The sequence below is a fragment of the Myotis nattereri genome (genome assembly GCF_964212035.1).
Source record: "Myotis nattereri genome assembly, chromosome: 7".
Taxonomy (NCBI): Eukaryota; Metazoa; Chordata; class Mammalia; order Chiroptera; family Vespertilionidae; genus Myotis; species Myotis nattereri.
The window spans coordinates 9,827,340-9,855,210 of NC_138082.1; the positions used below are offsets into that span (position 1 = coordinate 9,827,340).

General features: G+C 37.5%; 1 protein-coding gene across 1 annotated transcript in view; it reads right to left on the bottom strand.

Moving 5' to 3' along the window:
• TRAK2 (trafficking kinesin protein 2) overlaps positions 1-27,871 on the bottom strand; it is a 59,605-nt gene that overhangs the window by 20,136 nt on the left and 11,598 nt on the right. The window contains exons 2-6 of the mRNA XM_081096157.1: positions 13,632-13,905; positions 10,571-10,765; positions 3,347-3,423; positions 1,727-1,843; positions 520-729 (exon numbers count right to left, since the gene is read on the bottom strand). Coding sequence (XP_080952283.1) covers positions 520-729; positions 1,727-1,843; positions 3,347-3,423; positions 10,571-10,765; positions 13,632-13,722 — 690 coding nt within the window. The 5' untranslated portion in view covers positions 13,723-13,905. The remainder of the gene's footprint in view (positions 1-519; positions 730-1,726; positions 1,844-3,346; positions 3,424-10,570; positions 10,766-13,631; positions 13,906-27,871) is intronic.

A 27,871-nucleotide genomic window follows, 5' to 3' on the forward strand; every position in this document is an offset into this window, starting at 1 on the left:
AAAGTTACAAAGGAAAACACTTACAAAGGAAAACAACAACTCATAAACCTTTATCTACCATAAAATAAAGGTATGGAAAAGGATGTTTCAAACATCTTACTCATTCTCTCTGAGTCTCTGTAAATGCCTCCTCCCCCCTCCAGCCCCTCCCCGCCCTGCTCCCATACATTTCTGCCTGGCTAATCCCTAGCCTCAGCTAAAATATCACTTGCTTAAGCAGGATTTCTCTGATTCCCCCCTCCATCACACAAGCTCACAGAACCTTGTAATTTTCCAACATAAACTCCACAAGGTACATATTCTATGCTGTGGCTTTCTCATCTGTCAGCTTGCTATTATCCACTTCTCAGTGGGAGCTAAGAAACAAGGGAAGGAAAATAAATACGAGCATCTTGGCTGCACTCCCTAATTAGAATGTCAACAGCAAATCCTTAGTTATGCCACATTTCATCTCAACTCTACCTGGGTTTAAACCTACAACCTTTAAGTTAACAAAACTGGGAACTGGGCTGAATGTACCTTGGACCGAAGAGCCATATTTTCTTCCTCCAGTTCCTTGAGCTTTTCTTGCAGCATGTCCAACTGTAGCAAGCCCTGAGATAAGTTGAAGGACTCATTGAACCGAAGAGGTGTAGAACAGCTGGAATCGGTCTCACTCTCTTCCGAAGCAATGGAGACAATTCGAAGTAACTCATCTTTCTTGGATAGCTCATGCTGCAGTTGATTGACCTGCACAGCAAAAGAGCTAGATTTACAAGATGTCCTTTATTTTGTATTATTTAATATAACATATGTAATATAACTTCTAATTCATTGAGCAATTATTCCTCATCATAAAACAAAATAATGTAATTAGCCGCTAGATTTACTCACTAAAGTAGCAAGTGCTAAAAAGAAAATAATAAACCTCAGATACTTCCCAAACTATAATTTTACAGCATTAACTCAACAAATATAGCTTTTTCTATACTAGATGAGAAGGAAAGCCAATTTTTACATCCTATATAATAGAAATATAGGAGGAAATTTTTCACAGTTGAAAACAAAACAAAACTGAAGGAACTTCAAACTATAAGAATGGATCCCTACTTTCAAATTCTTATCCTAAAGTTTTGTACTTTAAAGCTGTATAACTCTGCATGATTTCCTAAGTAGTCCTAGGAAATATATTCAACATGAAGGCTCAAATGTTATTAAATATAATGCATTTCTAAAATGTAAGTAAAACTAGATAAAAATAACAAATTACAGAAAACTTGAAATTTAACCATTCAAATTAATAATAAAGCAGTTCTCACTAAAAATATTCACTGCTTAGGAATAAATAAACTTTCAAAATGTCTTTTCCTTTTCCTTTTGTTTGGGTTTTTGACTGAAGATATTTCATTTGGGTATCTATTATTTGGGGCTGAATTTTTTTAAAACTAAAGTTATAGATGACACACAAAGTTTACACAAAGGGGCGAGGAAAAAAGCGTTAGAATTTAAGTACTACAGGCACTGAATATAGACTTTATATGGACCAAGGCAGACTCACACAAGCACTCCTCTGTAAGGTATTTTTCATTTCTCTACTGGTTAGTTCAATGGTTACCAACAAAGTCCACATGTACTGGTGTTATTTACCTATTTACTGTCATCAATTCAGGGACACCCAGGAAAATAAATTCCTCCACAGCCCAAGACCTAAACACTTCACGCTGCAAATACTTGATCAAAGACTTACTTGGTCAAAAGCTTGTCCCAACTGCTCCTCCAGGGCTTCATTCTGCTCAGCCAACACATGATTCCGCTTTAAGAGAGCTTGTCCAATGCGAGCAGCTAGCTCCAGATCACGATCCCTCTGTTAAAATCCAAAACACTTTTCTTTGAGCAACAACAATATTACATGGTAGGTTAGAGTTTTGCAGTCAATTTTGCTAAATAAACACAAAAAGCAACATTCTAGAAAGTATTTTAACACCCAGATACCAGACAAACACAGGGCCTAGCACACAGGTGATGTTTAAAGTATGTTGGTCAAATGGATGACCACCACAGTTATAAATGCAAGAAGGCATTTTTCCCCCTGATATCAAGTGAAATTTATTGATTAATCAACCCTATTAATTAGGATCCAGCGACCTAACCTTTACACTTACAACTTTGGGGAATTAGAAAATCAATGCAGTCTTCAAAACTGAGGAAATAAAGGCCCAACAAATGCATCTGTCTATCAAGCATGGTAATGAGGCAGAATTTGGTATTTAAGACATGAGGATCAGGTCGGTATGCTGAAAAGTGTTATTTAGAGCAAAGCTTATATGCCCTGAGAGCCAGAGGCTTAGAGGAAAGCATAGTCAAGAGCTCTACTGTCAACTGGTGCAAGAATGATGATGTGAAATAAAGTAGGGGATAAAGGACTGGAAGTTTTGAAGTACAAGGTTCTGTTTAAAGTGTAGAAAAAAAGAGAGTCAAAGAAGTTGGTGGTAATGATGCAGGCATGCCTAGAGAAAAGCCAAGCAAAGCAAGAGTTACTCTTCCTGGGTACATGGTGATAGTTAGAACACAGAAATCTCATCTACATGGTGGTGGTGAGGACTGTATTCTACAGGATGAAAACCTGTCAATATACATATAACTACCTTATATACGAGTATGGGCTCTGCTTACAGTAATCACTATAAATAAAATTAAGCTTCTGTTCTTTTGCTCCATAATACATGACAACAGGTGGATGGGTTATTTCCAGATTTTCAAGCCCACTTATCTCATTGTCAACGTAAGCTAAGTGGCATACACAGAATCGTTCTGGGGAGCTGGGGGAGGGGAGAAGAGGTACATCAAAGAGAAAGACAGTCTTCCATAAGATCAACTGAAACTGAAGTGTAAGGAGACACCTCTATGACTGCCAAGTGGGAAGGGTACACCACACATATTAAAAATGTCATGGACAAAGTGAGCTAAAAAACAGCCCAAACTGAGAGTAAAACTCTTTGGGAAGATGCTCCAAGCTGCAGGAGTAGATTTGCAAGGGATCTGTCTCTTGAATAGGCAGTTCTGCTCCAGGCTGAGTGACTTTTTTTTTTTTTAGGACAGGGAGGCCAGCCAGCACCATTGTAATAAAAAGCAAAGCAGACAAACAAAGCCCCCTAAACCTTCTATAATTTCATAACAATTAAGTTCAGAAACCATTCTGCTTTGGAATGCCAGATGGTATGCCAGTTGTTCCAACTGTAACAACCTTATAAATTAACCCAAAACAAAGACATCATCATTTTTCATTTGATATAAAAACTTGATAGATTCCAAATGATCTTTAAGTTTTAGTTTTTTGTACTGGCAAAAGAAAAAGATATATTCCTACCTCTGCTAGGAGATGTGTAACCATGTCGATGTCATTGTAAGTTTTGGTCATCTGCTCCACCCTGTCTGTGCCTAGAACTAAGGTAGGATTTAGAAATAGAAGATAATTTTAGCTATTCATAAAAAACAAAAGATGACAACCACAAACCCAGGCTTTTACAAGCCATTTAAGAGAATAAAAATACATGTGAAAAAAAGGGGAAGGAGATGTTTCATGTGTTAGACAATCTGTAAATAGATTCATTATTACAAACAAACATACATCATACAATAAATTAAGAAAGTATCAAATGATCACAAGGCAGTCACTTCCTATCTCTTCCTTCCTTGGTAAGATTAGAACTTTGGCCCACTCACACTACAGAAAGTGAGCTGGGAGAATGTATTAAGTCACCAAATGTTTTACATCCTAATCTAAATTGAAGTCACTGAGGGCTAGTTAGTGAGAAGTTATACTGTTACAAAGGAATTCAATTAGAATTCTCTTGTAATTATCTTGAATATCATCACCTATTATTGTGAGTTAATCTCCTATATAAGAAAGGGGTAATATGCAAATTAACCCTAACGCCCTCACAAGATGGCTGCCTATGACCAGGCCGGCAAGGGGGTTAGTGAGGGATGACCAAACAACTGAACAGTAAGCTGCGTGGGGCAACCAGGCCGGCAGGGGGGGCGTGAGGGTGACCAGGCCAGTGTGTGTGGGGCAGTTGGGGGCAACCAGAGCCGGTGGTGGTGGGGGGGAGTTAGGGGCAACCAGGCCAGCAGAGGGGGGCAGTTGGGGGAGACCAGGCCGGCAGTGGGGGCAATAAGAGGTGACTGGGGGGGCAGTTAGGGGTGACAAGGCCAGCAGGGGGGTGCAGTTGGGGGTGACCAGGCCAGCAGGGGGGCAGTTGGGGGTGATTAGGTTGGCAGGGGGGGCAGTTGGGGGTGACTAGGTTGGCGGGGGGGGCAGTTGGGGATGACCAGGCTGGCGGGGGAGGGGGGAGCAGTTAGGGGTAACCAGGCTGGCAGAGAGGTGCAGTTGGGGGTGACCAGGCTGGCCTGGGGGGCAGTTAGGGGTGACCAGGCCAGCACCCAGATGCAGTGAGGGGCGATCAGGCTGGCAGGGGGGGCAGTTAGGGGCAACCAGGCAGGCAGGCAGGTGAGTGATTAGGAGACAGTGGTCCAGGATTGTGAGAGGGATGTCCGACTGCCGGTTTAGTTCAATAAACTACCATGTCCTAAACCTGCAGTCAGACATCCCCCAAGGGGTTCTAGATTGGAGAGGGTGCAGGCTTGGCTGAGGGGACCGCCCCTGTGCACGAATTTCGTGCACCAGGCCTCCAGTCAATAAATAAGGAATAGACTTGTAAGACTTTTTGTAGCTTTGTTATGACCATAATCATTTTTAGCTTAATTAAAAACCTGTTATGATAATCTTCATATCTAGACTATTGCTATAAAATAAATCTATACTGGAGACCCAGTGCATGAATTCATGCACAGGTGGGGTCCCTCGGCCTGGCCAGCGATCGGGGCCATCTCACCCAGTCTTGATTGGGGCCAGCTGGCTGGGGGAGGGACTGCAGGAGGTTGACCGGCTGCAGGAGGTTGGCTGTGGGAGTGCACTGACCACCAGGGGGCGGCTCCTTCGTTGAGCATCTGCCCCCTGGTGGTCAGTGCGCATCATATAGCGACCAGTCAACCGGTCATATGGTCATAATGGTCGCTTAGGCTTTTATAAATATAGATTATTACCTGCATAATGCAAGCCCAGTATTTCTGCACCTCATAAACTCAGAAACTGTCAATGCACTTGGATAATTTTGCTCCAAAGAGAAGGACAAACATTACTTCAGTGACTCCACAGTCATAATAAGCAATATCTTTTTCAGCTGAAAACGGTGAATACAAAAGGAATCTTTTGACTTTGGAGTGTACTACATGATACAGATTTATGTTTGACTTAGGTTTTTATAATTACTTTGTCTTGAAGAAATAAAAAAACCAGAGACTTTGGAGCAGAAAAGCTTGAGTGAGCTTTAACAAGCCACTTAACCCTTCTGAGATTCAGATTCTGTATTTATAATATGGAGGCCATAACATGCATCGCACAAGGTCATTAGGAGGTTCAAATATGATCATTTATTGATCAAAACTGTTAACTATCATACAACTATTTACAGCTATTACTCTCTAAACACGACTGATATGTATGAAATAGCCCTGATTTTAAATTCTCTGCAAATAATTCACTGAGTTGGCAGCAAATACTATGATTTAAGTCATTTGTAGTTCTTTAGACCCATCTTGATACCTGAAGTTGCCCAAAAGGCACCATTAAACATGGTTATTATATCTGAGATTGTAATTTTTCTTCCTAGTATCATTGCTTAAAATGAATATGAGAATTACTCAGACCTTAATTATTGATAATCTTATTCCTAGTTAAAAGTAAAACAAAGTGCTGTGTTGATATTAGAAAATAGCTTAAAAAAGAAGTTTTAAATTGAATATAAGAAAACTTAAAAGAAGAAAAACTATCCAAAACTAAAAAGAAACATTTTCACTTGAAAAGAATTCATATTTACAAGTAGAAAAAGTGACTCCATAATTTAACCACAGGATTAAGGAAAACAGGCTTTTGGGTTTAAGAAATCTTCACAATTTGGTAGCTTATTGGCACTAACAGAAATTCATTCCTTGTCCTATATACTAAAAGCTTAATACGCAAATTGTCCCCTTGATTGGGAGTTTGACCAGGAGTTCAACCAGGGGGCGGGGCCGCTGGCGGCTGGAGGCCAGGGGAAGGGAGGCGCCCTGGCCAGCAGCTGGCAGCCTCTAGGGACCCTACCAGTGCACGAATTTCGTGCACTGGGCCTCTAATATTCATATAATTATTTTCCTTCTCTTTCTCATAAAAACCCCTTGCCTTCACCCCATAATCAGAACACTATTTGGGTTTCTGCTTGAATCAGTGCTTCCTGAACAGCTATTTTTTGTGATCTCAAATAAATGCCTATTGCCTCTTAGCTTGGCCTTTATTTTTAGAATAATAAGACTCAGTTAAAAACAATTTTATACAATTTAAAAAAAAACATGACATAGCTCATTTTACATAATTGACCACAGTTGAAAATGAAGTGGCAAATTTAATTTGAAGTAAAGCCAGTAAGTTAAGGATGTAAAAGCAGCTGTGAGCTGCAAGTCACACATGATGAAAGAGGAAGAGAAAATGAAAGACACAGTACTATATAAAACCATCTGTCACTGCTTGAGAATTTAAAACTGAACTTTAAGAAGTTAATCTCATTTAATGATCTCATTTTCTTGTATGAGGGACCTTGACTGAGAGGAATTACTAGTATATGATGTCTAATACCACAAAGCAAGCCATTAGTGGCAAAGCCAGAATAATAATGAGGTGATAACAACCCCAGCTCACAGGGTCAGAAGATAAAACTTGGGTCTGCTCATTCCTAGTACGGAGCTATAACACCATCCTGCTGTTTCTACCACAGTCCCACCGAGATCAAAAGGCATTTATCTGACGAGGTACGCGAGTATCCACATGTTCTAAAACAGCACAGATCCCAATTCTGTTCTTCAAAGGGTGGGCATTATCTACATATAGGAGAAGCTGGAAGGATATACATTAAACTGTTAATAGTGGCTATCTCTGGGTAGGGATTATACTTGATCTGTTGTTTTTGTTTCTGTTTTTTGCTAATTTTCCATGAATAAATGTTATCTTTATAATAAAAAAAAAATAGTTCTTGTTAAGAGACTGCAAAAGTAAAATTTAAAATGCTTTAATATGTATTATGGCAAAGAAGTTAGGTAATGCAACCAGAATTTTCCAATTCTTATGTTTTATGTGAAACAGGCTGTATACTACCAAGCCCCAAAGGCTGAGCCAGCTCAATTTCAGAGTTGCTCCACTGATGTCAGTCACAAAGCATATAGGAACACAATGGATTCCTCTCTGCAGTCTAATGAGTTCTGTCTTCTCTTCCTTATCACATACTCCTAATAAAGACACGTTGCTTAGGAAGATTTCAAAAGTACTCAGGGCACAGCTCTTACAAGTTCTCTTGGCATTTAGGCATTGAAATTAAATGCTTCTAAAACCATAGACTATTAACTGTAATTCTCTAACCAGGAATGAAGAGATAGTCAAGCAGGCTGACTTTATTATAGTAATTTCTATAAAATCCTATTTTCCCTTCAGTTCTTAGCGGTTAAAATAGAAATTTGTTAAATGGTACAGAAATTATCAATGCTTCTTGCTTATTTCCAGACATGAACTTCCCTAACCTAATTCTCTGAAATAACAATAATAACAAAACCACATAAATCAGGGAGATAATAAAAAAAATTTATTGAGGTACAATGGACTATATAGATAAACATATTTTTTAACAGAACGATTTTGTAACTTGGTTTTGGAAGGCTGTTAATTAATATTCAACATTTTTGGTGTAATATTTAGAGAATTTAATGTTCCTGAAAAAAAAAATGGGGGTAATATACACAAGCACTTACTTTATTTATTCTGCATCAACTGCCTCAATCTCACATTTTTTCAGGATGGGAACTACCAATATTAAACTTTGTGTGCATGGTGGGGACTAAGATGGAACGGGTTTGTTGGACCCATTCATTACTCTCGTGATCTATTTTTAAAGTAAACAACTTCTTTCCAGTTTCCAGTTTGTTTGGTGGGAGCTTGAGAACAACCAGTATCATTTCCCTCATGTGAGATGGGCTCCCAACCCAAAACCCATGGTTCCTTCCAAATTGATCTTCTTCTCACAGCTCTTTCAATTTCTTTACAGTATGTGAGAGAGAAGGTGCCACTTCTTTATAGTTTGTTAAAATTCATTTTAATGAGCACAGTATTTACTGGCATGTGCAGGAAGTAGGGATAAGAAGAAGCTGAACCCAAGGATGGCTCACCAAGATACATAATTATTTAAAACCACCAATCTTGAAATATCAAGGGGATAGAAAACTGTGGGAAAGGGTAAGAGAATGTTTTGTATCTTGCTTTTTTTGGTCAATTTGCTAAATAAAGTAAATCACTTATCTTTTACATTCATAAGATGAAAATTCATAATGAAAGTTATTTATATTAGAGTGAACTGCTAACCCAAAGAATTGATACTTTTAAAATAACAGTGAAATGAAAGTAAATCACAAAGATAAACTATTAGTGAGGCAATTATAATCCCAGTTTATTTGCTTCATGATCTCAGGTATATCAACATATAGTATAGAGTTTAATTTTCAAAGTGAAGTAAAAAAAGTACCATTCAACTAATGGAGCAGGAGTGTTTTCCAGGATCTGAAGGACAGATCTGTAACATCCCATTAATCTCGTTTTAAATGGCCCCCTTGAACATTATGGTTTGTTTTATATAAAGTCCTAAAAACCAAGTATTTAAAAATCTTTCATTTCCCAGGTTAAAAAAAAAAAATTCATCCTAAAAATAACTCCATTAAATCTTTAAGACATCTTTCTAGCTACAGTGCCTCCCGTGACTTACAGGACAAAGAACATAAACTAAGGGATACTTTCTGTGCCATTTTATCAAAATAATGACAAACTAAATTTATCATGATGAAATTTCAGTTTGAAATTTTCTTCTCACAAATCAAAAAACTCATGGAACAAAGGGAAATAGAAATAAAAAATAGTGTTCCTTTAAAAAAGCATTTTCTAGAAAATCTCAAGCAAGCCACTTCTTAAACTAGAAAGTTAGAAAAACCGTAAGAGCCTTGTTTAATATTCAGCTATTTAAAAAAATTATTGGGGACAGAAATACAGTCTTATCTGAGTTTCTTGATATTCCAATTCAAGTTTAAAAAATGTTTAGAATTCTTTCTGAGCAGTGAGTAACCTTGTTCCAGGAAACTACTATTAAAAGCAAGTTAATGATTACTATGAAAACGAGTATTTCACAACCATCATTCTCCAGCCACAATCTTTAAAAACACAGAAGCATGGACTAGGAAAATGTCTAGGAGCTAACGTAACCTCATATCTAATTCAAATAAAAAATATTTCACAAACATAACGTGGAACCTATAGACTTTTATTATATATTAGAGGCCTGGTGCACAAATTCATGTGTGGGTGGGGTTCCGGTGGGCTGGCCAGGGGGAGGGAACATAGGAGATTGGCCGGCTGGTCCTGCCCCCTGGTCGAACTCCTGGTCAGCTGAACTCCTGACTTAGGGGACAATTTGCATATTAGCCTTTTATTATATGGGAGGATTATAACAGCTATTATATAAACAAAATTTCTATAGGGAATAAGGAAAAAGTAAGCACAGCCTGAATGTAGATCTTTAGAATTAGGTGAAAAGCAAAAAGATCTCCATACTTTAGTTAAAAAAATATATTCTATTTAATTTTGTCATTTCTAAGAGTTTGGTATAAAACAGACTTACTTTCAGAACAATCTGGTTTAGCCTTTCACTGAAATATTCTCTATGAATTCTTAAGTAAATAATGAAGATTACTACGTAATGTGCACTTATTTTTCCTTGTCATTATTAAAACCACGTATGTGTCCAAGAACTATGCTTCTTAAAGACTGACATAGTTCCGCCGAAACCGGTTTGGCTCAGTGGATAGAGCGTCGGCCTGCGGACTGAAAGGTCCCAGGTTCGATTCCGGTCAAGGGCATGTACCTGGGTTGTGGGCACATCCCCAGTGGGAGATGTGCAGGAGGCAGCTGATCAATGTTTCTCTCTCATCGATGTTTCTAACTTTCTATCTCTCTCCCTTCCTCTCTGTGAAAAATCAATAAAAAATATATTTAAAAAAAAAATTAAAAGAAAAAAGACTGACATAGTTCCTTTGACTGTGTTTAATAGGGAAGATAAGAGTAAAAAAGTTGATGGCTTAGGAGATCAAACTATTGGGACAGTTAAGTGTCAAGAGACATAAAGGAATATTAAATTTTAAATGATTTCACTACTTTTTAAAAAGTTCCCTTTCTACTCAGTGTGAGAAAATATCAAATAAAAGATGGAAGAAATGGGAACATCTGGATATGCTTGCTACCTTGGACACTCAGAGCCGTAAGAGTGACAAACTTTTTGTATTCAGACATAACACATAGAATCATCGCCAAACAATGGCTATAGTTGTCAAATGTTTTAAAAGCCAATACCAAGATACTCATGATAATTACTTCAATGGACAAACTCTAAAAGGATAAAAAAATACTCACCCATATATCGAAAAGTCTCTTGAGCAAGGACTGGAGAGAGGGCGCCGGATGCATGATGCTGCCGGTGTGGGGACCGAGTCCAGTCTTGATTTTCATATAGAAAGAGAGAGTCCACTTTTAGTCTATACTGGGGTAGCTGTTCTTCCAGCAGATTCACCAGCTCAACTTCAGGGAGATCCTCATTGGAGCAGACATCTAAAGAAGAGAGTTCATGTAAATGAATCCAATATATTTCAATTACTAGGCTACAGAAAAAATTCAGTGAAATTCATTTTGTGAAAGTATATATTAGCCAAGACAATTTCTCCACTAATTTTTACTAATGTATCCTAGTACTATAGTTGGTCTTTCTCTGGGCTACTTTAACATGAGAACTTCTACAGTAAAAATAATACCACAAATATGTAAAAATATATTGCATAGTGTCTATGTTTTTAAACTTTAAAATAAATTTAGACAAATTTATTATTTCCTCCTTGTCAATCTAGTTAGTGCTGGTTAAAAGAGATCTGATCTCAAAAATGTATAGGCTTAAAGGCAGCAGCACAAAACAATGAGCAGAAAGTGGTTCTAAAGAAATAAAACTCTATCCTCTTTAGTAAAAGGATTTAAACTCTGTGGGAGGATTCTTTAAAATCTGGAAAAATCAGCTAGATATAAAAAAAAATTAACACTTACTGGTTAAATATTAACTGTTACGTTAACATTCCAGCACAGTGTTCTTGCACTGGTTCTGGACTAAGTACTTCATTTTTATTTGAAATATGTGGTACACTGAACTTCCTAAATACCTTTCACATCACTACTCTCACCTGCACACCCTAACTCCCCCGCGTCATTCATATCTCTGAACTCACCTGGGCTTCTCTGCCTTTGCGTGCTTGTTCCTGGCTTTCTGTCCCAAACACTGCCCATCATTTAACACCTTTCAAATTTAACCATTTACAAGAAAAGGAAAGTTATCCCTTGTAACATGCTTAAAATACTAGGGCTTAATATAGAGAAAATACAGGATGTCACACCAGCCCCCTCACTTTTTTAAGAGATCTAGTATTTCCTTTGTGGGTTATATAAAGAAACATGTCCTAACTCTGGCAAATAACAACAAAGTAAAATAACACCCTAAGAGAGTAAATTTCTACTACTTGACCTTAACAATAACAATTTAATAAATCAATTACAAGAAGGCTGACAATATTAGACAACCCTATGCACCTAGAAGGATATGCTGTGGCTTCATTGTTGGGGTCCGACCCCAGCAGGTCCAGGGATCCCCAGAGGTGTGGATGGAGTCAGTGAAGAAGGAATGACACAGAGAAAGCATTCAGTTGATCAGCAGCCTAGCCAGGATCTCTGTCTTTTATTGTCTTGTTACATCTGTATTTATACCAGTTGATTCCAATCCTATCAATCTCTATTCCAAAGGTTAGGGTGTTTCTTATCTCCATTCCAGGGAGTAAAGATTATGTATCTTAAAGGTGATTGTTTGTAGTTACAGTGATTAACTACCCGCCTGGCATTTAGTTAAGAGGTTTTATTCCCTCCCTAACTTCAGGGAAAAATCCCTACCTGGGGAAACAACCTTTCTCGGAGAGGTGACCTTGGTTAAAACATAGCGCCAAGAAGGTGAGCAAACATATTAAAAACAGTATGCCATATAACGCCAGGTCCCTTGAAACATATGCTGTGCAGATGTTTCTTCCCTGCAGCGACTGTGTCAAGCAGCAAGGACGGACCGGCTTCCGGCAGTTCATAATCACAAAGATGAGGTACATTTAAAACCTTAAATATGGTTCTAAAGGAGCTCTTAGCAGATCTCTTAAATGAGCCCTAAACTACATCAAATTCTATTTCTATGAATTCCATGTGATTATTCAAAATTTTCCTGCCACAAATATATATCCTACCGGTTGTCATTATAATACTTTGCAGGAAGAGGAGTGCTAAGTGAATTAAGCCAGTAAGAGAAAGATAAGTATCACATGATCTCACTCATATGTGGAATCTAATGAATAAAATAAACTGATGAACAAAATAGATCCAGAGACACAGAAGCATGGAACAGACTGACGAATTTCAGAGGGAAGTTAGGGGTGAGTGGGAAGTGATTAACTAATGGGGAACTTATATGCATATATGCATAGCCCAGGGGCACAGACAACAGAATGGTAAAGGCCTAGGAGGGGCGGCTGGGGGTGAAGGGAGCCAATGGAGGGGGGGAGGGGCAGGGGGAGAAAAACCACAAACAAACAAAGGGGACATCTGTAATACTTTCAACAATAAAGATAAATTTTTAAAAATTACCGTACAGCCCTAACTGGTTTGGCTCAGTGGATAGAATGTTGGCCTGTGGACTCAAGGGTCCCAGGTTTGATTCCAGTCAAGGGCACATGCCCAGGTTGTGGGCTCGATCCCCTGTGTGGGGCATGCAGGAGGCAGCCAATCAATAATTCTCTCTCATCACTGATGTTTCTATCTCTCTCTCCCTTCCACTCTGAAATCAATAAAAACGTATTTTAGAAGAAAAAATTACCATACAAAGTTAAAAAAATAAAATACATTTTCAGCAAACATAAATATAACTAAAGTGAAGTAACTTTAGAAATAGCTGCACAGGTCAGGTTTTGTGGACCAATGAGATTTAGAACCAAAGTTTAGAAAAAACGTTGGGTGTTCAGTTTTTGTATTTAGTCTTGCAAATGAGGGCTGGTAAGTCTTCACCTGTGTTTGTACACTCTGTCTGTCCTGAGTGTCTCTTATGTGCCAGGTATCTTTGTTGGGTACTTGCAGGATATACAAATACAAGCATCTTTGTCCTTGCCCTTTGGGGGTAGGAAGACTAGTATGACAGTTCCTGCTGACTGTCACATGGTAGGGGGCGTCAGACACAGACAAGTAAAGGCACACAAGGCAGATTTTGATAATATGATAGGAGACTATGGGATGAAAGAATTAATTCAGTCATCCTCCATTTCATTACAGTGATCTTATACACTGGATTAAGGCATCTGCATTTTATCCTGTAAGCAACACCCTTCAATATTTATTAAACTGGACTCACCAGTGATGCTCTCCGAGTCTCTGTGATTGTTATTCATGAGGTTTTCTTCACCCATTGGTGATGTAAAAATGGCATTCTGGGACTGATTCATGCAGGATCCTTTCTTGCTTTGGTTGAGAAGGACAGCTTTGGTATGAATTAGAGTAAAGGAAATCCATCAAGCCATTCAATAAAAAAATGGATCTGGTTGTATGGATATTTCCCGATGGACAAATGACATCTGCAGCAATGAGTGCTCGCTCTCAGGTGATTATCATACCTTGACAGTCATGACCTAAAACAAAGAAAACAAATGACTCTGACATTCAGCATGCTCGCTAACAGTAGCAGTCCAATTACCTGCAATACAATGTCTGGCATTAAGAATGCTTTCCTAACGATGCCTACAACATGGATACATCTCAAAATAATTACGCTGGATGAGAAGTCAGACAGAAAAAGAGTACGTAGTTTATAATTCCATTTATATAAAATTCTAGAAAATGTAAACTTATCTATAATGACAGAAAGCAGATCAGTGGCTGCCTGGGTTTGGAGGAGGGATTACCAAGGGGTAGGGGAAACATTTTGGAGATGATGAATATATTTATTATTTTGATTGTGGTGATGGTTCCACAATTGTATACCTATGTCAAAACTTACCACATTGTACACTTGAAATATGTTAATTATAGTCAATAAAACTATTAAATTTTTTAAAAATAATTGACTGTTTAAAGTAAAATAATAATATATTGTGGGATCTATAATATATGTAGATGTAAAATGTACTACAACAATTGTACAAAGGCCAGAGGAGAAAAATGGAAATATACTGTTGTAAAGCTTTTATATTACATGGAAATAGTAACATATTGCTTAAAGGTAAACTGTGATAAGTTAAAGATGTGTACTATAAATCCTAAAGCAACCAATAAAATGACTCAAGAATTACAGATAATAAACCAACAAAGGAGATAAAATAGAATAATATACAACAGTGTTTCTCAACCGTGGCACTGTTGACATTCTGGGCCAGATAATACTTTGTCATATGCTTTGTATAATATTTACGACCTGATTCTTTGTAGAAAAAGTTCGCCAATCCCTGATTTAATAGTACTATTATTCAGGCATCAAATAAACATCTGTCTAAATCAATTATTTCCTACATCAACTTCTTAAACAGGGTTCCCCCCTACATTTAGATACTTGCAATTATATCACTACTTCTAGAAAAATCCCAATAAACTAAAGAACAGACTTCTACTTTTTACACCTACAAGTATATTAAAATTATTTTCAATTTCTAAGAAAGCATTGTTAAAAAAGTAATATCACAAATTTGCTTGTGAAGAAGAGAGGGGAAGGAGAAAGGGAGAAGATGAAATGGGAGAGAATAAAGGACAAGTGTCCTTCATACTGGTCCAAATTGGTTCTTAAATAGAACTGTGGTTCTTAATCATATTTTAACCAAAAACCATTGTGAAAATTTAACACTAACCTTGAGAACCTCTGCTGAACACTGTTACATGCCAGCTGGTTTAATCTTATATTTACATTACCATTCCTATTTTTTCAAAAAAATTTTTTTTACATATATCACATAGGAACACTCCCACACAAAAATCCTCAAGTTTCAACTATGGATTCCAGATCTTTGTTTTAAAGAATTGCTTCTTGCCCTAGCTGGTTTGGCTCAGTGCATAGAACATCGGCCTACGGATTGAAGGGTCCCTGGTTTGATTCCGGTCAAGGGCACATGCCTGGGTTGCAGGCTTGATCCCCAGTAGGGGGCATGCAGGAGGCAGCCAATCAATGATTCTCTCTCATCACAGATGTTTCTATCTCTCTCTCCCTCTCCCTTCCTCTCTGAAATCAATAAAAAAATATATTAAAAAAGAATTGCTTTTTAAAATTGTTGATACTATTACAGATGTCCTCTATATGCACCCTCATTTACCCACCTTCATTCAGCCCCCACCCCTCTCCCTCTAGCTATCACCACACTGTTGTCTGTGTCCATGGGCTATGTCTATATGTTCTTTGGCTAATCTCTTTGCTTCTTTCATCCAGTCCCCCACAACCCTCCTCCCCTCTGACCTCTGTCAGTCTCTTTCATGTATCCATGCCTCTGGTTCTATTTTGTTCATCAGTTTATTTTTTTATTAGATTCCACATATAAGTAAGATGCCCTAGTTGATTACAGCATTGACCCAATATGTCAAGGTTGTAGGTTTGATCCCTGGTCATACAAGAGAATTGCATCTTAATCAGTTTTGGGGGTTTTGTTAAGAGTTTGGTCTTAACTTCTGCAAACAAGAATAGAGAAAATCAAGTTGAACACAGAACTAAGTCCATCTCCCGAGTCAAGCAGGAGGAATCTAGACCTCCAGGGCAATCCAAGAACCTACCCAACCTGCAGACTGTGGAGCAAGTCAGGGATGATCTGGAAATGATGTGTTCTTCCTGGTGACTCTTTAGTACTAAATAAACCCGGTGGATATGCTCTGGTCTAGATCTGAGCTCCTCAGTAGGTCTAGTTAGGAGCAGCAACAGTGAGTACAGAATAATGTCTATAACTTGGCATTAGACAAGCCTGAATTTTCAAGCCTGGTTTTCTGACTCTGAGCACATTATCTAACTGTTTCTCATTGTCAAGATAGGAGTTATAATTAACTACTCTTTATGGGGAGGGTCAGGTATGAGGACTAAAATGCTTGTTGCCTTTAGTTTCCGCCTTTTGCTTGGGCCTGAAGAAAAGATGCTGTCTTCAGCCTAATATTTATTCTTTTTTACTTTAATAAAAAACATAGTTTATTGGAAGCAGATACAAACTCCATTTCAATATTTCTTAAGTTTCTGGCTCAACAGCCAACTCTAAGCCCATAATGGCTACCCTGTTTGTGTATAGAACAGATGTAGTCTAAAGATTACATCTGAATAATCTTCATAAAGAGATAAGAACTGAGAAAATGTACTATAAAGAGACAAGTGTCATAAAACAGGGCTATTAAGGGAGATTATTTCTTCATGGATTGTGAGGAAGGGCTGCTTATAATAAAAGTCTTAACTATAACTGGTACCATTATCCATAGTATAGTGGCTGTATTCGTTTCCTGTTATTACTACAACAAATTACAAGTTTAGTGGCTTAAAACAAAGTCAATTTATTATCTTACACTGCTGGATGCCAAAGGATGAAATGATTTCAATGGACCAAAATCAGGGCTGTGCTTCCTCTGGAAGCTCTAGGGGAGAATCCTTGTCTTTTCTAGCTTTTAGACCTACATTCCTTGGCTTACAACCCCTTCCTCCATCTTCAAATCTGTTTCTATGTCCCATTACCACCTTCTGCCAAGTCTCCCTTTATCTCCCTCTTACAAGGGCAACTGTGATTACATTTAAATGGAGTGGAATAATCCAGGATAATCTCCCCATCTTCCAAATTCTTATGTTAGTCTCTTCTGCAAAATCTCTTTAATCATCCTATATAATAAAAGCCCAGCAACCAAATGGCAGAACGACCCCTGGCCCCGGGCAGCCCTGCCCCCGATTGGCGCCCATGGGGGCGGGCCGGCTGGAACCCACCAGTGCACGAATTCATGCACCAGTCCTCCAGTATAAGATAACAGTCACAGGTTCCAGGCAATAGGATCTGGATATCTTTGAGGGCCATTACTTAGTCTACCACCAGGGGTCCTCAAACTACGGCCCGCGGGCCACATGCAAATACAAATATTGTATTTGTTCCATTTGTTTTTTTACTTCAAAATAAGATATGTGCAGTGTACACAGGAATTTGTTCATAGTTTTTTTTTAAACTATAGTCTGGCCCTCCAACGGTCTGAGGGACAGTGAACTGGCCCCCTGTTTAAAAAGTTTGAGGACCCCTGGTCTACCACAGTAGTTAAGAACATGAATTCTGGAACTAGACTGCCTATATCTGAATTCCAGCTTCACTTACTAGTTGTAGGATCTTGGATAAATTACTTAACCTCATTTCTTCACCTATAAAATGGGTCTAATAACAGGGTCTACTTAATGGGGTTGCTATGAGGATTAAGTGCGTTGAGAGGGGAAAATAATAGCACCTACCTCAGGGTCCATGGGGGAATTACATGAGTTAAACATGTAAAGCTCTTAAAACAATACTTTAGAATACAGTAAATATGATGCAAATATTAGTTTTAGTTCTATTAGCACCAATTAGTACTATTTGTCATCATTATTATTAGTTCTGTACCTTACACGAAGTTAAGCACAATGTAAACCCTATTCCTGACTCCTTAATGCATCTTCCCTCAACATCAAAAGTCACATTTAATTCCTGCCTTCTGACAAGTGATATTTAGTGCCATTAATCCTTTTTCTTTCTACTTCTCTGATGCTTGAATAAAGAGAAAGCATGCAAAATCAGAGTCCTAAATGTAGTAAAACTGAACTTTGACAAGCCAAACAACACCCTTTCAGTGCCCTTCCTAGTTTGTACACGCATATTCTAAGGAGTTCCTTGAGTACCATCTACTCTCTATGCTGGATCTCTGCTCACACTTTTTAGGAACAATTTTGCTGCTTTTTAAAAAAACAATCAAGCATATGCATTATTAACAAGAAGCCAGCTTTTGTAATTCATGAACATTGAGGAGAAAATAAAATAGCCAAATTTTAATAAGAAGGAGACTTAAAAAAGAACAAGCAAATCATGGCCTTGATACAAATATTGCTGGCAGAAAACAACATGGTTACTGACTTAGTTTAGCCTAGCCATGGAAACTAATGGTCAACAATGAGTGCCTAAATATAGGTCCTGTGCCTTAAAAAATATTGCTACTTCCTTAACACAGGATACTCCAGTCAGAACAGGCTTACAGAAAGGCTAAAATAAATTCTGGGAAACTTCCTCTTGACAGAAGTGCAGACAAAAGTATAGTAAATATAATGATTTAATGAATCACTTAAAGTAGAAATATATTTAAAATTTTTATTGTACAAATAATACTTTGGGGATTAATTTAAGATACATGTTAGCTGTTGATCAGCACTCAGAAGTAGTAACAGTGCCCATCACCAGTTTCAGCAGCAGCTTTTTCAGGCAGTGGCAGCCCTAATCCAGACAAAGGATCAATTGTGTAATTTAAGAAATAAGTGTACATTGTCCCTACATTAAATAATAGATTTTGACAGAGACTCACTAATTTTTTTTTTAACCATTAGAAATTTTACATTGTTCCTATTCCCATTTGAATTTATATTTTCTTTTTTTTCTTTTTTATTTTTTTTATTGCTTAAAGTATTACAAAGGGTATTACATATGTGTCCATTTTATCCCCCCCGCCCTAGACAGTCCCCCAGCCTCCCCTACCCCCCAGTGTCTTATGTCCATTGGTTATGCTTATATGCATGCATACAAGTCCTTTAGTTGATCTCTTACCCCCCTACCTCCTAATTTTAATGTATCTGGTTACATCAACGATATCAAAAAACCCACAATCATTTTAAAACCAGACACTGAACCACAAAAGACTATTTGATGACTTTAGTGCTGGGAGCTAAAAGAAAAAGAGGGTTTGGGGGGAAGGGGAACCCTCACCAAAATCCAACCTGGACAGTGAGCAGCAGAGCTGAGGAAGGCAGAGACCAAACACCAACACCAAGTCCAGGGGCACTGATGTGCTACAGTATATCCCACTGGCTACATTTTACCAGCAATTGTAAAGCTCACCCTGAGGAAATAGGATTTGTGCCCAGCAAATATTTTGTTCCTCCTTTTTAGTGCTATTTAAGTTAAAGATCAGTAGGGTTTTCAGAATATGAAATATATGGAGGTAGTTCTACTTACAAAAAGGTTGGATTCCAAAAGGTAGTTAAATCCACTTAGTTTAAAAGTCCAAAACCATGAGTGAGATTTAGGCTTTCAGGGTCCACATTTCCTCCTAGCTGATATTCTGAACATTAAAGAAACCCTGCCCTATTATGTTTAAAATGAACGTTTACTGAGGTGGGCAACCCCTCCCTGCCACAATCTCTACCAACAGGAGGAGGGAGGGAACCTCTGGCAGCTAAGGAATCCACACCTGCAGATTAGGAAAGGCCTCGAACCCATGGTGCCATCTGTGGTTTTTGATAAATTTCCAGTCGCACTTCATTCACCATGCTTAGCCTTTAAGTTCTTGAATGCCTAATTTTAACCTGTATCAACCTTTAACTAAAATAGACATCCCACTTTAACTATGATCCTTAGTTTAAAACATTTCAGACATCCACATTTCTTCATCGTTGGCCAGTTGTCAATTGCACAGATACATATGTCTCACACACTGTGGAACTGTTCTTCATAATCATTCTTATGTCCAATCATTTATTTAACATGTATAATTTTCCCACTTTCATTTTTTACACTATTTCTACTTTTTAAAAAAATATATATTTTATTGATTTTTTACAGAGAAGAAGGGAGAGGGATAGAAAGTGAGAAACATCGATCAGCTGCCTCTTGCACACTCCCCAATGGGGATGTGCCCGCAACCAAGGTACATGCCCTTGACTGGAATCGAACCTGGGACCCTTCAGTCTGCAGGCTGATGCTCTGTCCACTGAGCCAAACCCGTCAGGGCTCTACTTTTGTATAAATCAATTTATCATAGCTCTGCTTTTAGAGAGAAAATAAGGTTTGCAATATTTATAAACTACCTCAGAACCAAACACATATAAAATAAACATACTATCAATAGCAATAAGGGCTGAGTTGAAAATGACCATTTGTTGGTGATCAGCAGAGCTGAATCCCTTGGTCTCAAGCATACTTTGTCCCTCTGCTAATTTAGAAAGTTCATAAATTACAAAATCAGCTCCTACTTTTCCACATTAAGTTAGCTCTCAAAGAGCACATGAGCTTATAAAAAGCATAGCTGTATATCTCATCTGGAGCTGCCACTTAGCAATAATTTGGGAGTCTGACAATTATTCTTACCTATGGTAATCCTTTCCTGTCACTAACTATTGGTCTTGGACAAACTCATAAAAATGTCCCCAAATAAAAAGCCCTTGGTGGGAATGCAGACCAGTGCAGCCATTCAAAGAAACCATCAGGCACTATGTAGTCAAATGAAGTACATGTATAACCTAAGACTCAGCAATTGTGCTCCTGGGTTTACTGTATCCCAAAGAAATTCTCTTATCAGCCCATAAAGAGACAATTCCGAGATAATCTCCTGCATTGCTGTTTGTGATAGTAAGGTGAGGGCCTCCTCCCTGGAGAGTAGACAGGCAAAATGTGGTGGATACACACTACAGAGCACCAAAGCACTACAAATACAGTGCCGAGCGAATAATGCAAGAAGCAAAATGAGAGAGATACCACAATGCCATTTACATTAATTCATTTTTTTGCATTATATTTATAAACATATGAAAATGCTTGCCTTAGGGGAAAGAAAATAAGGAGAATTTGGAGGAAGGTATGGGGATAAAAGGGAAATTCTTAAAACATATGGAAATCCTACTGTTCTTTTAGTAGGCTACTTGCCATAGAATTATTACTGCATCTCTTCAATCCATAAAGTCTGAACATGAACCTGGACACGAAAACACTTGCTGGAGACAATCTATGCAGAACTAGAAATCTTGGCAATGCAAACTATGTGGACACAGTTCTTGACAATTTCTTAAAAGGCCATGTTGCTTTTATATTACTACCTAGCTGCTCTAAAGCAGTATAATTAGATTTCAACTAAGGAAATGATAAAAAAAGAAAAGAAAACAAAAAACAAGTGTGATGAAGGCTCAGTGTTGACATTTTCAGGTGTTTGGTTATCTGATAAAAGCTTTGAAGGAAAAAGTGTTTTAAGTTCAAAGATGACAAGAGTTTAAAAGTGGTGCATATAAACTACATTCCTTAAATAAACAAACCTCTGATTCTCATCAGATGAAAATCAGTTACAAGCTACAATGGAAATTTCCATTCAGTTTCTCTCTTCAAAACACATTAACACAACACAAACATGTGCACCTCTGTTTTTCACTATAAATAAATAAAGTACTATGTTCATTCAAAAAAAAACCGCTGGCAGTATAATATGGCAGATAAAAAAATGAAGAATAAATGAAAGCTAACTGTAATCTCTTAACAGCTTTCACTGGGAAGTAGAATCTTAACATACTGTTTAGCAGCCTACTCATTTATTTTTCCATGTCAACTTATTATCAATATATGCCATCATTTTAAAGTAATTCATTTCTGAATTACACAATATTTAGAATATACAATTATATAATCACTGATACTTTCCATTAGGGACTTTCTAAAAATGAACGGGTTATTCATCCACTTCAAAACTCAAGAATCCATATTACAAGGGTTTAGCAAATTTTTTTGTAAAAAATGGGTAGTTAATATTTAAGGCTTTGCAGCCATATAAGGCTTCTGCTGCCCCCCCCCCCCCTCTTTTTTTTTTTCAACCCTTTAAAAATGTAAAAAACATTCTTAGCTTACAGAATTGGCTGGATTTGGCCCACGGGATATAATTTGCTGACCTCTGGTTTATACCTTAAATCATGGTATTTTTGCATCACAACACCAAACTCTTATGGAAAATATTATAAATAGCCAAATAAGAAATATCAACACCTTTTAAAACTACTTTTGGAGAGGAATTTCATCTTTTGCTTTTCACTCATTTCTATAAAAGATGACTGGCTTAGCAATATAAAAAACAAAGCACATAAAGATTGAAAAAATAAATTAAAAAACAAAGCACATAAAGATTGAAAAAATAAATAAACAAAGCACATTATTATTTGGTAGTCAAAAATAATTTAGTGATGGCATATGGTAGCTTAAGTAAAAGGAAACAGGATAGAAAATAGCTCAAAAATACTAAATGCAAACCTCAAAAGGGTAGAAGACAGCACTATCTTCTCTGTACTACCTGACAAAAGAGTTACAAAGCCCTAGCTAGTTTGGCTCAGTGGGCAGAGCATCAGCCTGTGGACTGAAAGGTCTGGGGTTCGATTCTGGTCCAGGGCACATGCCTGGGTTGCGGGCTCGGTCCCCAGTGGGGGGTGTGCAGGAGGGAGATGATCCATGATTTTCTCTCATCGTTGATGTTTCTATCTCTCTCTCCTATTCCTTTCCTCTCTGAAATCAATAAAAAAAATACATACAAATATATATATGTGTATATATATATATATATATATATATATATACCTATATATGTGTGTATATATATATATATAAAAGAGCTACAAAGAGCTATATAGTATATTCAATATTAACATTGCAAAAGCTTTTAAGATAGGATTTTCTTATAACTTCTGAAGAACAGAGACTGAGTTTAGTATGAACTACTTAAATATATGGAAGTCTGATAAATGGAGGAAATATTTACTTGAATATTACATCATCATCTTAACACAGGACAGCAGAGCTCCTCCGAGGAAAGAAATGTTTTTGTTTGGTAAAGCCCACTATGGTGCAAGGTGAGTTCTTGCAGCATTGACAGGAAAGCGAACTCCTCTGCATAAGACTAGGGAAATGACTGTTCTCTCTTTCTCTGGAAAGACGTCCCATCCAGATGGCAGTAGCTCAGAGGCCACAAGAACACCAGGAATTTGCAGAAATCTAGGGAGAGTTTTGGCTTCCCTATAACATGAAACTGAAGGTTCAAAACAACTATTTAGCACTTAAAATCCAGACACTCAGCTGATACTTGGGTTACTGGAATATTAAAATATTTGCTCACAAGAGCAGTTGCTGTTAAGAATTTATATTTCAGAATATTAATAAAATCATCATAGCTGTTATATTTTTAAATCTTTTCCAACATAGGAAATTATGTCATTTTGACTAAAGTACTGGTTTTAAAAAAAGGAAAAAACACAATTATAAGACTTCAAAATTGAGTAATGCAGAGTAAGTGGTATTCTAGTTTGTGGGTTTCCTGTTCTCTTAACCAAAAATGCAGTGGAGGGGGTAATGTCTTGAGGCATTTTATATAATAGATTCTGTGGGTACTAAAATATGTACTATACTTCTGCAACCAAAAAAATTCTTCCCCACCAAATTAGAAAGTGTTTTTTTCAATGCTGACTGACAAATTTTAGGTTGTAAATTAAATCAAGAGACACCATTACCTGAAAACCTACAGACACTTCACAGATTAAGAAACTGAACAAATATAATCATGCTGGCAGACTTAAGAGTATTTACTGTGTAATCTGCACTTCACGACTTATCTTCAAATCAAATAGCTAAGGAGATCTCTCCAAGCAGCATTTTACACAGCAATAAAATAAATACAAATTTAAAAAACAGAAATATTTCAGGAATAGGTAGAAAATCTGTGTCCTCATTTCTTTTTGTCCCCTCTGAAAATCAAATGTAAACTTGTTTTTTCCTGGCTTAGGATGATCCTAAATTTTTCAGTTATTTTAAACTTATAATACTTAAAGTCTTCAGAAGCTGATGTTTCCAAAAGGTGCCAAAAGAAAAACTGTAGCCAATATAGCTCTTCAGATCAACAAAGTAATCAGTGGCACCAGGACATGCAATCTTAAGTGGCCAGAAACAGGGTGTAACTTAAAATGGGAGTGATGCCAGGGTAGAATATTTATTATATAAACATATTTATAAACATATATAATTCTAGAATGAGTCTAGAATTCTGCATATCTAAGATTTATAACCATTTTAGTAACATAATTCTACTAGGCAAAAAAATGTTCAAATTATATTATGGTTTGGACATAAGACTCATTGATTTCCAAACCATTTGTCACAATCAATTACACGACTTCATGATAAGGTTACCTTTTGAGGGAGAAATGACATGTACTGGGTGATTTTGGTTTGCCAATGAAATTCAGGAACCAAATAAAAACAGATAAAAATTCTGTTGGCTATCTGCAACTCAGGAGACAATTATGATTCTCAAATGAGCTAGCTGGGTTTAGTAACTAGGTGGCTAGGGAAATTTAGTAACACTATCCCTCCTCCTGCCTTTAGTAGCTGGTATCCCCAGTTCTTCAGCGATTTTTAACACGGTCCCTCTCTTTCCTCAGAAATCTCATCTACTTCATCAGCCTTAATTTCTAATTATATGATAATTACTCCCAAGTCTCTATCTTCAGCCCAAATTGGCATTTTTTGACTTTAAACTGAAACTCTCTATCAACTTATAATACCATAAATTTATCACATTCTAAACTGAACTCATTATCCTTCTCCCATTAAATCTGTTTTTTCTTGCTTTACTAATTAGCTAATATTATCAATTCACCTCATCAGCAGGGCCAAAAACCAAAGTCGTCTTTCTTCTCCTCAATCCCTGCTTTCTATGTAGTTTCCACTTACTGTCCATTTATTCGCCAAGCCTATGGCTATGGCCTTACCCAAGTCCTTCTCTCTGTCCCCGACAGAGAGGGCAATAGTTTCCCACCTGGTCCTCCAACCTCAGCCCTCATTCTCTGCTCTCATCTGCTGAGGTTCTTGGAACCCATACTGCTAACTCAGCCCCGCGCTCCCATTCCCTTAGCATACTGTACCTTATGCTTCAAGTGTCCTCCACCTCTAAATGCACACACAGGAAAAAATTTCTGGTAACTTGGTCTCTCACACAGATTTTCCTATAAGGGAAAAATATACTATGGGAACCAAAACATGTGGTCCACTTGACAGTTCCACTGTATAAACAGCAGACACTCCGGCCTCCTCATCATGCCTTAGTGGGTCTGCTTGGTGTATACTTTCCTCAAGGCCTGATCAACAGAGTACACTGAGACAACTTCTGTTTCTAGACCTGAACAACTGAAGAGCAGACATCGCTGTCCTGTGACAGTTCCTGAGCAGAAACGAGTTCCTTTGACACTGAGAACAAAAAAGCAAAACCTCTTTGTTAAATTCATGACTTTACTACAGAATATACCAAATGAACCCAGCACTACAGAAGTTTGCTGAGATCAGCTTATAATGGTAAGCAACTGATATAAAGACAGAAGAGCTCTGTTTCAAATGGAAAATACAAGATAGAGAAACTGATTCTCAATTCTGCTCGAAATTCAGTCTTTCCCAATAATAGCTAACACTGACAGAGCACTTACTATGTGCAAGGCATTGACTTTATTCTTCTTCCGTGAAGCCTGTTTTTGTTTTATGCACATAATCCCCTCTCATCCTCACAACTACCCCAAGATGTGATATTACTGTTAAGGTTTCATAGATAGAGAAAACTTAAGCTCACAGGTTAAAAAGAGCCAAGCTGGTAAGAGCCAAGAATCAAACTCAGAGCTGGGGCCTCTCACTTCTGAGTGCTATGAGGAGAAACAAGGAGTGTAGGGGACTGTGAATGTTTGTAGTTTGACCACTTGATGTTTCTCTCTCTCTCTCTCTCTCTCTCTCTCTCTCTCTCTCTCTCCTATTCCTTCGTCTCTCTCTAAAATCAATAACATATTTTTTTAAAAAAGAAAAAGCCTTAGAGATCCTTCTAAAACAGGTTTAGCTCTCCACTCCATTTTGTAAATAATACATACTGATTACTGGAAGAGAAATAAAGGGCAAACAAGCCCCCAATTTGTTCTTTTGTGCTTTTAGAAAAAAATGAGTCATCTGATCCCAAAGCTGGCTGTATTTACAAAGAAACAGAATGATCTGTGTTTTTATGTTTATTATGTTTCTTTAATAAGACAACTCCAAGTCTGAATTTGATTTTGCCATTAAATAACTATTCAACAGTATTGAGAAAATAATACAGATATATTATTACTGTAAATTGGGAATAATTCTGTCACTTGTTATGAGCTGCTAAAAATAAGTGGGATGAAGATCAAAATAAAATTTTGTTGCAAGAAATTAAGTCCACCTATATCGTAATACATTATCTTGCAAATGCCATGCATTCAATAAATATCTGCTAAGAGAATAAATCAATCTGTAGTCAAGTTACATCCATGCAATCTGTAGTAGAGAGAAAAACGGCACTACACAAAATATAAAGTTGTTAGAGCATTGGAAAATTGAAAGCTTTCTTAGCCTAATTTACAAAAATCTACATAGTCCTCTCATGGGTTTCAGTAAAGAGATATGAGTGTATATATTGGGCTACGTCAATTAAGTCCATCAGTTACACTAATATTGCAAACATTCCTTAGAGCAGTGGTTCTCAACCTTCTGGCCCTGTAAATACAGTTCCTCATGTTGTGACCCAACCATAAAATTATTTTTGTTGCTACTTCATAACTGTAATGTTGCTACTGTTATGAATCGTAATGTAAATATCTGATATGCAGGATGGTCTTAGGTGACCCCTGTGAAAGGGTCGTTCGACTGCCAAAGTGGTCGCGACCCACAGGTTGAGAACCACTCCCTAGAGAAATGTGTTTGAAAACACTGGCAAAAACTACAAAATCTTTAATACTCTCCCTCACCACAATTTTCTTATTTTAAAAAAATTGGTAGTAAGATGTTTCCCAATAAAGTTAAGACATGGTAATGAGAAAAAGTCCAACAAACTGCTATTGTGGGGAGAAGTCCTGAGATAGAAAAGGCTGATAGAATGCGATGACTCAGGGTTATTACTATGACTAAGCAATTACTGTATTATAGTGACTGTAGTAATAGCCTCTAAGATTATAAGCTTTTAAAGAGCTCCTTCTTCCTACACTAAATGGTCTCAAATTGCTATTTTTTTTTTGAGATTTTAAGTCTACTTCTAGTTTGGTTTTCTGCCTTATTGTAAAGGCAATCAGCTATTACACTTTACAGTTGCCAGTGTCTCTCCCCTTTCTAATCTGCTGTTAGCTGAGAAACCAGATAACCAGGTTATCAGAGAACCCAGAAGTGTCTGCAGGAGACTAAACCTTAGGACCTGTTTTCCTGCCCTTGGCTGGTTCCTCGGTACCTCTTTCTTTCATCCCTGCAGCGCTGGGGATTTGGTTGGCTTCTTCTCTTCCTTTGGCCCAGTCGCCGCCAAGGGCTTTCTCACCTGGTGTTCTTTTCCCTAGGTTGGCTATGAATACGCTTTGTCCTTTCTTCACTGTCTCCTAAGAAAAGTGTCAGTCCTCCTCTTGTGTGAGAACTTTACTGTCAATTGTCATAGAGAAATATAAAGTAGGTTACAAACATGGACAAAGTTGTTTAAGGAATCTTAAAATTTTTCATTGTGATTTGTTCCTTAGTCAGTGTTCACAGACTCCTCTCTTGAATGCTCGCTCCCAGAGACTATGTGCTCACTTTCTTCCTCACTTCACTATGAACCCCTTGA